A 15410-nucleotide genomic window follows, 5' to 3' on the forward strand; every position below is an offset into this window, starting at 1 on the left:
GTAGACTATATCTTTCCAAATTAAGTTTCTTCTTTGTATAGTAAGGTACTGTATTATTAATTGCCTCCTCATTTGCCTGCACACAACAATATCAACCCTGGAAGAAAACACACATTGCAAGTTTACTGACCCTTACAATTCCTAGTGAGTAATATGAATGTTGATATCATGGTGCATAGCAACTAGGTCAAACAACCATTAATTGAACACCATTTGACACCATTTGACAGTGAAATGGCATTTTGCTTTGCCTCAGCAGGATGATCTAAATGAGGGTTTAAGAATCAAATATACAGTGTAAATTAGGCATTTAGCACACTGATTTCTATGGAATGCCAATCAAAGGCATTACCCCCTGTCTTAACTCAATCAACTGGAGACTTGAGTTTTGAATCTGAATCAGAAAATATCAATTGTTCCATATGAATGGTATGAAGAATTGTCTAATATTGTATTGTACACAGTGCCTCTTGATTTAACTGAAGTGAACAAGAAGACAACAATCAGAGTTTCTGAAAAGGGTTGAACCGCATACAAATAATTTCCTTCTTTTATTTCTATTTGTAATATATTTTGGTTAGTGTCCAATTGCTAAATGCTTAAACCAGCAACAATGGAACCTGTTATCTGTTAAAAGAACACATTAAAGAAGTGGACTGGTTTTAATATAAAGGGATATTCATTATTACTGTGTCTTTAAGAGGGGTTGTAATGGGAAATAAAATAAATAACCACACAGTACATAGGCTAAGTACAGGACCCATTGGTTAATCCACTAGGCCTATTAAAGCAAATCATTAGCGTAACTTCCATTCAAAAGAAAAGCATAACATTTTTACTGAAAACTGTATATTTTTCATCATGTTATTCATTGTTTTTAAGCAATGAGGTCGGAAAATCTGAATTCCGCTAGCACAGTACCTAATTTAAAAGCATAATCATTATTTGATTCCTTTTTCACTTAAGTGTCATACATTTAAATGGCTTTGACAGTAAGTAGCTTTATAGTATGGCACATCAAATATCGGCTTTCAAATGTCAAGTCTTTTATTAACTTGCAAAGTGATCTCCCACTAGCCAGGAACTTACCCTGACTACTTTTATTGAGTGTAACTCTAAAACACAGATTGAGGAATATTTAAACAGTTTAATTGGAGGATAAATCCTATGAATTCCCCCTATGTGCTTGCCTTATAATAATATAGTACAGTACGAGATACAGACAGCATAAACTAATTGCAGGATTTCATAATAAATAAATGCCGTTTGAAACCGTTTTTTCTACCCAGAATGCCATCATCATGAGAAAGGAAAGAAATGTCACATTAGTATGTTTTTAGACATCAATAGCCCAGAGGTTTAATAATAGCTGTGCCTAACAAAACAAAATAAATATACTGACAGCATGCAGCAAGAAGTACATTTTACATACAAAATACAAAAATGTGTTCTTCTAATACAGAAAACACTTCTAACTCTGGATTTCCAATGAGTCACAGCAAAGAGCAAATGTATTTAATGGGAAAGATGGTGTCAAACATAATTTGTCATTATAGAGTACCTTTTCTGCTCTACCACCCCATCCCTCAGCTGAGCCAGGAGACAAACTGTATTTGAAATAAACATCTTCAGATTACTAAGCATTGCCCTAAGCTATAAGTGGAGCTAGAACAATTAAAGTATCTGAATTGGGTCTGTCAAAAGACTAGGAAGAGCATACTTCAGTCTCACAATAATACTATATCTTAAAACACAAGCAACCTAGTAAGTTTGCCTTTGGTGGACTGCCCCAGCATTCACATTTACTGTAATCTCACCAATATTCATTTACATTCTTATTTCTAAACAAATGTAATGTCTTTCTCCCCGAATCTGGCATTCCCATATGGTTATCACAATTTAAACCTCTGAGGTTGACACAAGCTCAGCACCATAAATAACATCAAAGCCTTTTTTCCACTTTTTCTTTGGTTTGTTGGTGGGGGGCACCCAGCTGTTTTCACAGAACCAAGTAATGTCAATTTTTAGAGCTGTCACGAGGCAAACCCATACCGATTTGAGTGACGTTGCTTGAGTTATGATATTTCCAGACATCCTACAATTGCACTGAATCACTATTTTGGGAAAACATGAGTCAGAAATACCAAATATGGCAATCCAAAAGTGAATGGGAAGGTAAATGTGTTCAAAAGCTTTTATCCCACATATTGTTGATTTTGGATTTATTCTCACAGCTGTGGGACTTTAACTAATATTAGACTTTTTTATCCAAATAGGGATGAACCTATTTCTGAACACCTAGAACACCATCATCACAGACATGAAGAAAAGACAATATATCAGCCATACTGCACGGGGGGCCATGATGTCACTAACATGCTTCCCAAAAGAATTATGAATCTCCAGAGTCTTGAAATGTCACATCCCAGAAGATATATCCTTTATCATTTGAGATCTGGTGGATTTACTTTGACATAGAGGCAGGCCCTGCAGTTATACTTGGCCACACTGGAAGTCTAAAATACCAAGATTTGAATTAATTTAAGAAAACTGCTCAGAGCTGTGAATTCAAGGTCATTATCAAAGTGTTTTAATTTTTTCTCTTCATTTAAATAGGGTCTGCTCTTCTCTATAGTCCACATGCTAGATTTAATGTGTACACAATACTGCTAAATAATTTTCCTCTAAATGTTTCCTGAACATTTAGAACAAATCACCAGGAGAGATAAGGCATTTAAGAGTAAACCTCACAACTACAAATAACAATCAAAAGTTTACCATTGAATCTAACATTTAAACGACACAAGCATTTCCGTCTAAGTTGTGTTTGTAACGACATCATAGTAGTAAGGAATTAGGAAAGCTTAAAAACAAACAGTGAGTTCTAAAGTTGTGACTTACTGTGAAAGTAAAAGGGTTTGGACCAAATAAAATACTTATCAGATGAGCAGTTTCCTGCTCCTAAAGTAAACAGACATAAAAAACGATATCACTGGAATTAAAAGTTATGTGTGCAAGACGTTTTACTAACATGGAGTTACAGATAATATATTGAAGAATGGAATAATCTTCAGATGGCAACTTGTTGGTACATTTGCACTTGTACTAAATAGTTGCACACAAAATAACACACGTGAGTCATCTGAAACAGGAAGTATGCATCTCTGTGATATGGCCCAATAAAGGATGATCCCTGAAGTGTCTAAATGTTAAAAGTAAAAGTGTGCATCGTCTCTGAAGAGAGCATTCAGCATTTTACCAGATACCTATAGAGACAACTCGGGTAAATACACCTGCTTAAAGGTCAACAGCCATTTTATTTATAGTCTATCATTCTGCATAAACAGTCAGTGAACATCAAGGGCAAACAACTCAATTCCTTTAGGGCCCTCCTAATTCTGTTTCCAGTCTTCAGCAGTTCCTAACTGGAATATAACACTTCAGGGTTGGATTTGCCCATTCTCAGTATACATGTACAACCCAATATAACAACAGTACACATATGTTTTTGCTGGCTCATATATTGACATAATGAAGGTCTGCATTAAAGACTTTGCCGACTCCTTTCAGCTGGATGAGCTGGGGATAGCAATATTATGAATAATGTTGCATTAAAAAAATCTTATTAGAGGACTTCCGTTTCTTATTGTTATGGATGTGTGATGTGTTATGGGGCTCTACTGAAAAGGGGTTTTCACTCACTGCTGCTTGCAGTTGAGTTCCTGCTCCTTGTTGACCAGGTCCTGCTTCAGGGTGGCCAGCATCTCCACAGACACGTCCACCTGGCGGGACAGCTCCGAGGCCTTGTCCTCCAGGTCTTGCTTCTCCTGGCTGAGACGCACGCTCTCCTGCTTGGCCTTCTCCAGCTCGGTGCTCTTCTTCTCCAGCTCCACTTGCAGCCGACCCACGCGGGCCGCTATCTTCTGCTCCACCTCCTCAGAGAGCTTCTCGAGCCGCTCGTCCAGCTCCAGCTTCTCGAATGCCCGGACCTTCAGTCGGGCCAGCCCTTCCTCGTAGGCGGCCTCCACAGCGTTGGCGGCGGCGGTGGCAGCAGCTGCGACTGCGGAGGAGGTGGACGTGGGGGGGGTGGTGGAGGTCATGCCTTTCTTGATGAAGATCTCGCTCAGGGGGATTTCTACATTGGGGATATAGCGGGCAGCAGCAGCGGTCAGTCCCAGGTCCTCAGCACATGGCAAGTCGTAGGGGTAGCGGTGTTCCTTGGCACTGAAGGAGGTGCTCTCAAATACGTCTTTACGGCCGCCCACGGGGCTCAGCAGTGGCCCGTCAGTCACCAAGGGAACGAGGGTGGCGTCACAAATGCTGTTGGACTTGGAAAGGACGTAGAGGGTCTCGTAGGTGTGGTTGTACTCCAGGTGAGCTCTCAGGGATGACAGGCTCCGGAAACGTTTGTGTTCCCCGCAACGCGGACAGCGGTAAGGCAGGTCCAGAGAGGCCATTCCTCACTCACGCCTAACCACAGTGCCGACACGTCAGCACGCTTTCCAAGGGGAACAGAGCTCCTCTCATCTTGAAACCCGGCAGCTCAGCATTAATACAGTCCTGTGGAAACAGAGGGTGCTGCCTGCATGCTGAACAACCATTGCCAGCCCAGAGAGACGGAACAATTCCCAAATCGAGAGAGACCTCTTACAAAATGATTGGGGTCTGCTGGGATCTGTTAGTAGCTGATGATTATTGGGTCCTCTTCAATATGTCCTGTAAAAAAAGGACAGAGATTGTTATCAGACAGAACAGAAAGTCTTAAAAAAAAAACACAAAACAGTTTCTGTCAAATTAAAAAAACATATATAGATAATAAAGAACCAAAATACAAAATACACATATGGATGTTTTCAAGTGCCTCTGATCCCATTCATGTATAATAGTAAAGTCAGCATTTTATTTTCTACCTTCAAAAAAATCAGCAGACATCCTTTTTCTTTTTTTGTTTTGCCGTTTAAGCTAACACTGCCATATTGCTTGCACCTAACGTTGGTTACACTGAGTCATCAACAGGCCAAATTAGTGTTCCTGGGGTTTTGCAAAGCCTTCTCATAGGCAAACACAGGCAAGCTTTTTTTTACTGTTAAATATGAAAATGGTGACACCTTACAGCTTGTATTTACTGAGGTTGTGTGAAAAGAGCATTCAGATCTTTCACTGGGAAAATTTACAGTCACCATATTGACAATAGTACAATTACAAGGAGTTAGAGGATTGCCATCAAAACATTGCTTTTAAATTGCAGATTTAAATCAACAGCCATCCCCTCAGATGGCTCTAATTCAATACTGAACAAATCAATTTCTTCACTGTATACAACATAATGTGTAGATTTACGGTACAGGGCAAAACCCTTGCATATCACTCTACACTATAAGAGCAGTTACAGGCCATTTAGTACTACAATCAACAAGTAATAGTGCTGCAACAAGTTACTGGAGAGCTATCAGTTTAGGAATGCCTCCAACTGATTTCGAAATGTGTGTATATCTTTTAGAGACTCAATAAGACTGTACTTTCAACACATAAGAAAGAAGAATTTGGAGGAAATGTAATATGTTTACTGTCACTGCTTCTTCCACTGAAAGCTGCATTTTCTCCTTGGAGGTAGTTTATATGACATTTAATTGCTGCCTTAAGGTTACATCATTGTTTTCAATGCCTGTACAGGTCACATTGAAAGATCTCTCTATACACCACATGCATTATGGGTAGAAGGTCATGATGCAGACAATTAGCCTTTCCAATATGTGTTGAGAAGCTATCATGGCCAATATATCAGCCGATTTACCGTGTTCTGTTGTAGATGAGCAAGTGATTACATGAGGATGAAACTAGTGGGTCAGATGTAAATCATACTCAAGGTCAACTGGCAGCAGAGGCAAAGCTTTTGCATTTCATATGCATCCAGGAAACAAAGGCAGGACCAAGATCAGGTCTATGGTCTTGAGCATGGACACCCAAACAATGGTCCGCAGCCACAGTTGGTCTGGCTTGTAGGATAAATAACACGAATAAAACACTTACTAGTTTGGAAATCATATTAAAAATATGTTTTGTTAACTTCCTCCCTGATAGGAAGCTACTGTCACAGGTTGTAGGGGATTCAAAATGGACAATGGTCAAAAGAAATTGGAGATCGGATAAGACAGAATTTCATGAAAAATAGGGTGAATTTTTTATGAGGATAACAAAAGAGGCGTTTTGTTAATATGCAGAGAATATACTACATAAAACATATCACATAAAGCACAACAGCAAAAAAACTATTAAAATAGCAATTCAAAGAAACATCTTGAACTAGATCTATAGGCTTATACATATAGGTATATATGCTACCATACAACTGAAATGCTGTAAATAAGTACCACAATACTGAAAAGTATAAAGTAGTTTATATTGCAACAGACCTGACAAGTGCATAGGCTACATTCAGCCAAGAGCGTAAAAAATGTAAAACCTAAAACAACAATGATTTCTGGTATGTCCTGATTATACAAAAATATGCATACAAAATAATAAACAGAGAGTTGAAAGTAAATGTGTTTTTGTATATGAGACATAAATATATATATACACTCACCTAAAGGATTATTAGTAACACCATACTAATACTGTGTTTGACCCCCTTTCGCCTTCAGAACTGCCTTAATTCTACGTGGCATTGATTCAACAAGGTGCTGAAAGCATTCTTTAGAAATGTTGGCCCATATTGATAGGATAGCATCCTGCAGTTGATGGAGATTTGTGGGATGCACATCCAGGGCACGAAGCTCCCGTTCCACCACATCCCAAAGATGCTCTATTGGGTTGAGATCTGGTGACTGTGGGGGCCAGTTTAGTACAGTGAACTCATTGTCATGTTCAAGAAACCAATTTGAAATGATTGGACCTTTGTGACATGGTGCATTATCCTGCGGGAAGTAGCCATCAGAGGATGGGTACATGGTGGTCATAAAGGGATGGACATGGTCAGAAACAATGCTCAGGTAGGCCATGGCATTTAAACAATGCCCGATTGGCACTAAGGGGCCTAAAGTGTGCCAAGAAAACATCCCCCACACCATTACACCACCACCACCAGCCTGCACAGTGGTAACAAGGCATGATGGATCCATGTTCTCATTCTGTTTATGCCAAATTCTGACTCTACCATCTGAATGTCTCAACAGAAATCGAGACTCATCAGACCAGGCAACATTTTTCCAGTCTTCAACTGTCCAATTTTGGTGAGCTTGTGCAAATTGTAGCCTCTTTTTCCTATTTGTAGTGGAGATGAGTGATACCCAGTGGGGTCTTCTGCTGTTGTAGCCCATCCGCCTCAAGGTTGTACGTGTTGTGGCTTCACAAATGCTTTGCTGCATACCTCGGTTGTAACGAGTGGTTATTTCAGTCAAAGTTGCTCTTCTATCAGCTTGAATGAGTCGGCCCATTCTCCTCTGACCTCTAGCATCAACAAGGCATTTTCGCCCACAGGACTGCCGCATACTGGATGTTTTTCCCTTTTCACACCATTCTTTGTAAACCCTAGAAATGGTTGTGCGTGAAAATCCCAGTAACTGAGCAGAAATACTCAGACCGGCCCGTCTGGCACCAACAACCATGCCACGCTCAAAATTGCTTAAATCACCTTTCTTTCCCATTCAGACATTCAGTTTGGAGTTCAGGAGATTGTCTTGACCAGGACCACACCCCTAAATGCATTGAAGCAACTGCCATGTGATTGGTTGATTAGAAAATTGCATTAATGAGAAATTGAACAGGTGTTCCTAATAATCCTTTAGGTGAGTGTATATATAGGCTTTATACAAACAAACCATGTAAATAAAAAAAAGCATTTTGACTCCATTCATACAGAACATTTAAAAGGAATCAGAATTACAATACCATAAACAAACTGGAATTAGAAATGGAATCAGGTTTACCATCACAACCACACAACATGCTGGCAAAGAAGCCAAAGTGGTCACATTTGCAGTTACAATGTAGTTCATTATGTCAGCAGCAATGTCTCCCGAAGCAGAGAAATAAATAAATAAAACACTATGCTGTATAAAAGAAATACTATTGTTTTCCCAAAAAGTCAGTTGCGACTAAAAAACGGCCCTGGACTGACCCTGATCGGCACATCACAACCAGCCCGTGGATACACCACCGGTCTCACCCACACACACGCACATTCACACACCAGCCCCTAAAACCAGCACCACTTGCAACTCAGTGATCACAGAACTTCTTAAGAACATTAGAAAGTTTACAATCGAGAGGAGGCCATTTGACCCATCATGCTTGTTTGGTGTCCATTAATATCTAAGTGATCCAAGGATACTACCCAGTCTATTTTTGAATGTTCCCAAATTTTCAGCTTTAACCACATCGCTAACGTAAACCCTGCTTACCCCACATTCTAATTATGATGACAATCCCATAGCACTTATTGTAAAACTGAAATCTATCTCTAAACGGATAAACAATTGCATCCACAGCTATTCCTCATTTTAAGGTAGGTGTACAGATTCATCACAATTGAGTTCTTAACTTGCTTTTTTGATGAAAGGTAATTGGTAGAGGACATAGTGAAACACCTGAAGCAATCAAATGAAGTTTGTTGTGGACAGATGTGATCTATTGCTCCTCACCAATACTGTAGTCTGAAGTCATACAGAACACTATACTGCAGGACTATGTAACAAACATCATTTAATTGAACTGATTAATCAAAAAATTAAAGATAGGGTCCAGAACATTCCAGCAGTAAATTGAATAAAGAGGTTAATTTGCCGAGACAAACTATTCAATTAAATAGCGGTGGAAATTAAAATGTCAGGTTGGCACTAGTTCTTAACATAAATAATTATGGATTCTCTAATTAGCTAAATAAAACAAATATGGCATCAGAGCCCTTCTACTATTTGTTAATATATCAGTTATTTGCTTTATTATCTGGTGCTCTTTAACAAGGCATAATATACAGATAGCTCCCAATAGGGGCAATTTAAATGTATTCCTAAGGGGTTCAGCATGTAGAAGTCAACACAACTTAGTCTCATAAGATGCTGATATTAAGGTGAATAATTAAATCGACTTGAATTAACTCAACCATGATGAACACTGCTCACAGCATGGGATGTTCTAAAGCCCAAAACCTCCACCAATAAAGAGACAACTTCCTGAGGGACAGAAGAACTCTCCCCAATCATTTTATTATTCGTTAATGAAAGGGCAGTCTAGACCAAAGAGGGGGAAGATCAGAAAAATGTATCAAAATTTGCTGGCAATGATTATTACAGACCTGCAGCAGTCTGCTTCCGTCTGGTAACAGAGCTCAGTGTCACTCACTGTTCTCACTAGTTTTTAAAATTAAATTAAATACAGCTAGTAACAGCAACACGTTTACTTACAAGGTCATTGATAGAAGAACAAATCCATGGTATTGTTGGCATTGCCAGCTTTATTTCTTTATGGTCGTTTCTTTGTACCATACTTGTTATTCTTCTTTGTAAGTTCAAAGAAAGAAATGAGCAAGACATTCTGGGGCAGAAATAAACGCCAGTAAAACCTGAGCAAGAGCAAACATTTTCTTATACTGAAAATGCATTAGAGCAAAATACAAATGAAATTGCTGTGAGGAGTTTCATACCAACAACATCAATGTGACACCTGGGCCAGCCTCTGTCGGCAAAGTCTCTTGAACCGAGAAGGAACCGATGACAGGTCTGGCTTCACTGACAGGGTCTCTCACCTCTTGTTTTTCCCAACTTGCACAGGGGGGAAACTTTAACAGTATCGCTATGGCACGGTCCAAAATATATAGATATTCTTGTCCCACAAGCAACCAAATTGTGCCGAGAGACATCCCTGATAACATTAATCGAATTGTTAACGAAAACCTGTTGATGTTGATGATTGCTACTGTTGATGATTCCAAGATAAAAGCTGCTCTATCAGTGGCACTTGGTCCAGGTCAGATGGTTTTCCTTCAGATAAGCAGTTATGACATGAAAATGTTCCTGTCCTGTTGTGTGACTGGGCAATTATTTGCAGACACATTTCTCCCTAATGCAAGATCCAGCAACATAACTGACATTTTCTAGGACTTACCAGTGTCCACTAATACTTGTGGAATTATCAATCTGCAGGGCGGATTTTCCTTTTCTTTCTAATTTCTCTCTAAGCACTTCTATATCAATACGCCGTTTGATTCTATTATCAGATAGAGGAACTTTGTCTATGCTTTAGGGGGCATCATCTCCAAACATTACTCTCGAAATACATTACTCTGTGGCGAACCAGTTGGGAACCACTTTTCTACTATCCTAGATATCCCAAGCAAAGGAATAAATACGTTTAATAGAGATATGGGAAATGAGTATGGAATTGAAACTGAAAAGAAGAAGGTAGGTGGTTTACAGCATTCATTTCGGGACTTGGTCATTAAGTGCTGGTGAGCCATCAAAAAGGACCAACAGCCTGAAAGAGACCATTTGGCAGCTGAAAACGAGCAGTGACAATAAGGTAATTACTTTAAACAAGGAAGTTTATCAGTCTGTTCGACATCTGTGATTTCCTGCAGTTGCCACAGTCCAGGTCTCCCTATGACCTGCCCTTCACATCTCCCTGCCCACTGCTGAGCTTCACCACACTGCATATGCATCCTACACACAAGTCTAAACCAGCACACAGCTCTGTTGGACTGTTATGTAAAATCACAGCATGTGTTTCAATCCTTAGCACAACAAAAAATACATACATTGTGCAATCACTCCATGCTTAAAGCTGTTTTGTTCTGCTTTGAGCAACTATTGAGAAGACCAATGCTACTGTAGACATAGGTATAAAATTAAAATAGGGACATGTACACCCTGAACATTTGAACTAATTGTATAATATGCATAAATTAAGCTTGTTTAATTCACAGTGGAAGCAATATTGTTTCCATGTAAATCAACATAATGCCTTTGCTGATCACCTTGCAGGAAGGAACTTCATACGGGGGACACCATACGGTATCTTTCAGTTTTTAATGCCCAAGGAAAGAAATACACAGCCTGCACAGTATACTAAACCTGTTTTTGTTCAATCCACAAAAAAGACTCAATAATTTGTTCTAGCCCATCGTTTCTCTAATTGTCTCTCTCAATCTCTAGTGGCACTGACCACAAAAAGGGAAGAAAGAGTAGTACAGTCTCCACCCCAAACAATCAAAAAGCTGTTATCTCAAGAATTCCTCTGGCGCTTACCCAGTAATGCAGGACTACATTGTGGTGTTGTGTTTCAGCCTAATAGCTAAAAAGCTTGAGAGTAACAAAATGGTTTTACTTGTGAGGTTAAATTTAATGCCACATGAAATTATAGCCCCTTTCTTAAATTTCAGTCTCAGTTCAATCAATGGTTCGCTATAGAAATATGCTGTCATAAAGTGATAATGGCTTTCAGCTCAGAGGATAATTAGGAATGTGAAAGTAGCTGTTTGAAGGTAAAGCTGGTCTAAAGAAAACCAAAACACCTCCATTCATCAATAAAATCTCATTATTCAAACAGGAGGCAGCCTCTGTGGAACCTCATCTCTTTCCCCTGGTTCACAATAACTGCAGATCCTTCTAGAAGTTACTGTTAGACACATCTCTGGTACATGAACGTTTCCACTACCAAAATACAGAGATCTTGAAAATAGATGAGATATTTTCTTCCACCCTGGACTACTGCAATGCTCTACTTACTGGTCTCCCAGCGCACTCCATCAGAGGACTCCAGATGGTACAAGACAGATTCATAAATGCCCCAAATAGAACAAACACATTGCTCCAAAATGCAGGCCCAGATTTATAAAAGGATTGCACTTGTTTTAAAACTGGCACTGAGGGTTCTTCATTTTTGGAAGGGGATTCATAAAACACAAGCAATGGCATAGATGTGCAATTAAGATGAGATTAGCAGGGCAACAGCTTTGTGTGCTTATTGATTATTGATTGTAGATATTGATTCCTGGGGCATTTCTGAACTAAACCACGACAAATTGAGAGGAGATTTTGCAAATGAGGCATATCAAATATTCCACCCAATTAATTCAAGCTTTAGTTTAGTTTCATTTAGATGGAGCGCAGCCTGCTAGCAAATTCGGTGATCAGGCGATAAGTGGGCATCTGTCAAGATAACCGAGGCTTAATGCAAACTGCTCAAAACTCTCTCTCATGGCTGCTTTCACAGACTTGGATTAGCACTAGTCTCTGAATACTCTACCGAAAATAAAATTGGGTACTGCATGAATAGAGCTGATTTGGCTCTGAGAAGCCAGACCTCAGTCCTGCAGAACACTGTCTCCATATTCCAACTCTAATTCTAAAAGTTTCTAAAGTCGAATTATCCTCACCTCATCTATCTTTATTTTCAGATTCCACATATATTGTTATTTTCATAGTTTTAATTTTCTGCTGCTCAGATTTAAGTGGACGGTTTACCAGTTTACCGGTTTAGATACATTACATTATAGATACCGTTCTTGTTGCGCCGCCCCGCGTTTATCGTAATTACAGCATACATGGTAAATGATCTTTCTGTGACATGAGCCCTACTGGTCGAGCATTGCTTTAGAAATGTAACTGGATTGATAATATATTCATATAATCCTATATAGTGTATATAACACTCAGAGAGCAGTCTCCCGTATTTTGGAAGTAAAATGCCTGACAAAGATCTTTTCGAACTCACAAACCATATTAAAACTACTGCATGAATGTACTTTGGATATGAAAAAAAGAATGGCGTAGTGTCTTGTCGACGCTGCAGAACACTGGTGTGGTAGAAACATATAGGCTACAACTTTTTTTACTCACCTCAGGGACCACCACCCAGTATTTTATGCAGACATCTCAAAGGCAACTTACAAGTACATCTGTACAGGTACAGATATTCCCTGCTTTGCTCAACTCACTATGCACATTTTAATTATAGCAAGAACTATTTTTTAAATTACATTTTAAAAATCATTACAATTTCAAACCTTAACAAAACTAAAACTCACACCTTGCATAGATACATGACATAGGCTAGCTGTTTAATAAGGTGCAGGTGTATGATACATAATGTAAAAACTAAATTATTCAAATCCACAAAGTGAGTCAAAAATCAAACAAAGTTTATATTCCTTAGCTGCCCCCTCTCCTTAAATAACGTGTTGACAACACTAGATGCATTTCAATTCAATATTTTAGTTGAAGGGGAACAAAATATTATTATAATACGCATTTAAAAAAAAGATATAAGATATATATATATATATATATATAAGACAAGACCTAAAGCACAGCATTCTTTTTTGCATATAGGCTACTTTTCACAGATCAGTGACATCCCTTTTTTCAATAATTAATATACAGTTATTGGTAACACTTAACAATTGTCTCTCTAGTTACAGTGTATTAACATAGTAGGTACTCAGTAACTACATCTTAGTAAGAACAGAGTAATTATGCATTTGTTAACATGTACTTAAATGTGTAAAAATGATTAACGGTATATGTAAGTACACATTTGTCTGGTAAGGATGCCTTTGGAGCTATACCGGGCATCATAGACGTAAGTTTAGGAGGGGACGGGACACGTCTCCCCCAATGTTGAGAGAACCTTAAATTGTCCCCTCAAACATTGTATGTCCAGCTCCATAGGCGTAGGGGAAATCCCCCCTAATATTGCCAGCGTCCCCCCAGTTCTGAAACGAGGCATGGCCAACTTAATTACACATTAAGTACATGTTAACAAATGCATAATTACACTGTTCTTATGAGTACCTACTATGTTAATACACTGTAACTAGGGAGACCTATTGTTAAGTGTTACCCAGTAATTTAGTTAATTAAGTTAGCTCAGAGTGGAGCTGGAATAGCCACCAACTGGTCAGAGCAGAGCTGGAGCAGAGCAGTTCAACATTTTTGCTGCTCCAAATCCCTGTATTTATGGTATCTGACATGGCTTTAGTTTAAATTAAACTTTAGTTACTTCATTACTGATCAGACACTAAGTCTTGGAAGACGCTTGCTTCTCCAATAATACCTTGGCCATAGAAGACTTCATTGTGAAATGTATGATTCGGAAATAGTTTGTTACATAATGGTGGTCTTTGATGGTACTCCCATGGAATTATGGCAATACAATAATACCAACAACATCATTCAGTCAAACAACGGTCTATTTCTTCACATTCTCCATAAATCAACCTCAAATGGAATTGAACCCAGAGACCTGCATGTGCTATATCAATGTGTTGTCTCCTCATCACAGAACTGCTGAAAAATAACCTGACTACACAGATGTGGGAATCCTTGTTTGCTGTACAAAACGCACAACACTGAACCCACACATATTCATCAAATTGTCAGTGTAAAACAGCATAATGAAGTGCGGCTGCTTTCATTACAAAAGGTAGGGAGTTTAAAAGTTAGGGAGTGCTTTTGGAATAGAGGGCAGCCCGCTGGCCACATGCGACACAAAGTGCATTCATTTGTGCCCCATGACCACCCCCTAAAAAAATTATTAATATTAAAGTAATTAGATTATTTACTGCTTATTATTTTGATCACTTAATACATTGCTGATATGTGTTTATGGCATTATATTGCTCTTTTGAAATTGAAAATGAAAATGAAAATGAAACTGTAGCATATGTGGCTTGTTATTGTGGTAAAAGGGGTCTTGCGGTCCAGGTAGTTATGTGACAGCCAGACTTGCAGCCCACTGATTAATTTAGGTTACTCACCACTGGGCTAAAGTATGAAGCTCCTACCAAACAGAGAACTGTCATCAACCGATAGCTGTAGTGATTGGCAGAGGGGTCACACTTCCTAATGTGGACTTTAAATGCATCTTCCTTACCTAGAATCTATTCTTAAAAGGAAGGGAGGGTTAGGCTACCACATGTTGCTGAACTGGCTACAAAAACTATATTTATATAAAATGTATCCTTTTATCTTAGGACCGAACCCCATTCTCCCCTTTAAAGTACTTCCTAAAACCCAGACAATGAACACAGCAACAGCCTGGTCATTTCACAGCACATACTGTACCAGCCATATGCCAGTCACGAATAATTACAGCACGTAAGTACAGTCTTCTTTACCATCATATATCATCAATTCCCTTTCAAGTTGAAATGTAGCCCTGAGTAAAATCATAATAAGGAGGAATATAAAGAAGAAGAAGCCAGTCACCTTAGGTTCCAGTTTTTCTGAAGCTTACTGATCCCAGGCCAATTATCGAGCATTCCCAATGAATCATCAACAACAGGCTTTGCTAAAACACCCACACCTACTCACCCCCCTCCCCAAACTTTTGATTTTTTGTCTGTAAACACGCATCTCTCTATAGCTTCTTCTCGACTCTATATCTCCATTATTTCCAGATATGCTGACTGT

General features: G+C 38.9%; 1 protein-coding gene across 1 annotated transcript in view; it reads right to left on the reverse strand.

Moving 5' to 3' along the window:
* Positions 1 to 4710, reverse strand: part of fbxo41 (F-box protein 41) — a 51465-nt gene extending 46755 nt beyond the window's left edge. Inside the window, exon 1 of the mRNA XM_066719781.1 lies at positions 3703 to 4710. Coding sequence (XP_066575878.1) covers positions 3703 to 4457 — 755 coding nt within the window. The 5' untranslated portion in view covers positions 4458 to 4710. The remainder of the gene's footprint in view (positions 1 to 3702) is intronic.
* Between the last annotated feature and the right edge of the window lie 10700 nt (positions 4711 to 15410).

This window comes from Amia ocellicauda, chromosome 13 (assembly GCF_036373705.1).
Source record: "Amia ocellicauda isolate fAmiCal2 chromosome 13, fAmiCal2.hap1, whole genome shotgun sequence".
Classification (NCBI taxonomy): Eukaryota; Metazoa; Chordata; class Actinopteri; order Amiiformes; family Amiidae; genus Amia; species Amia ocellicauda.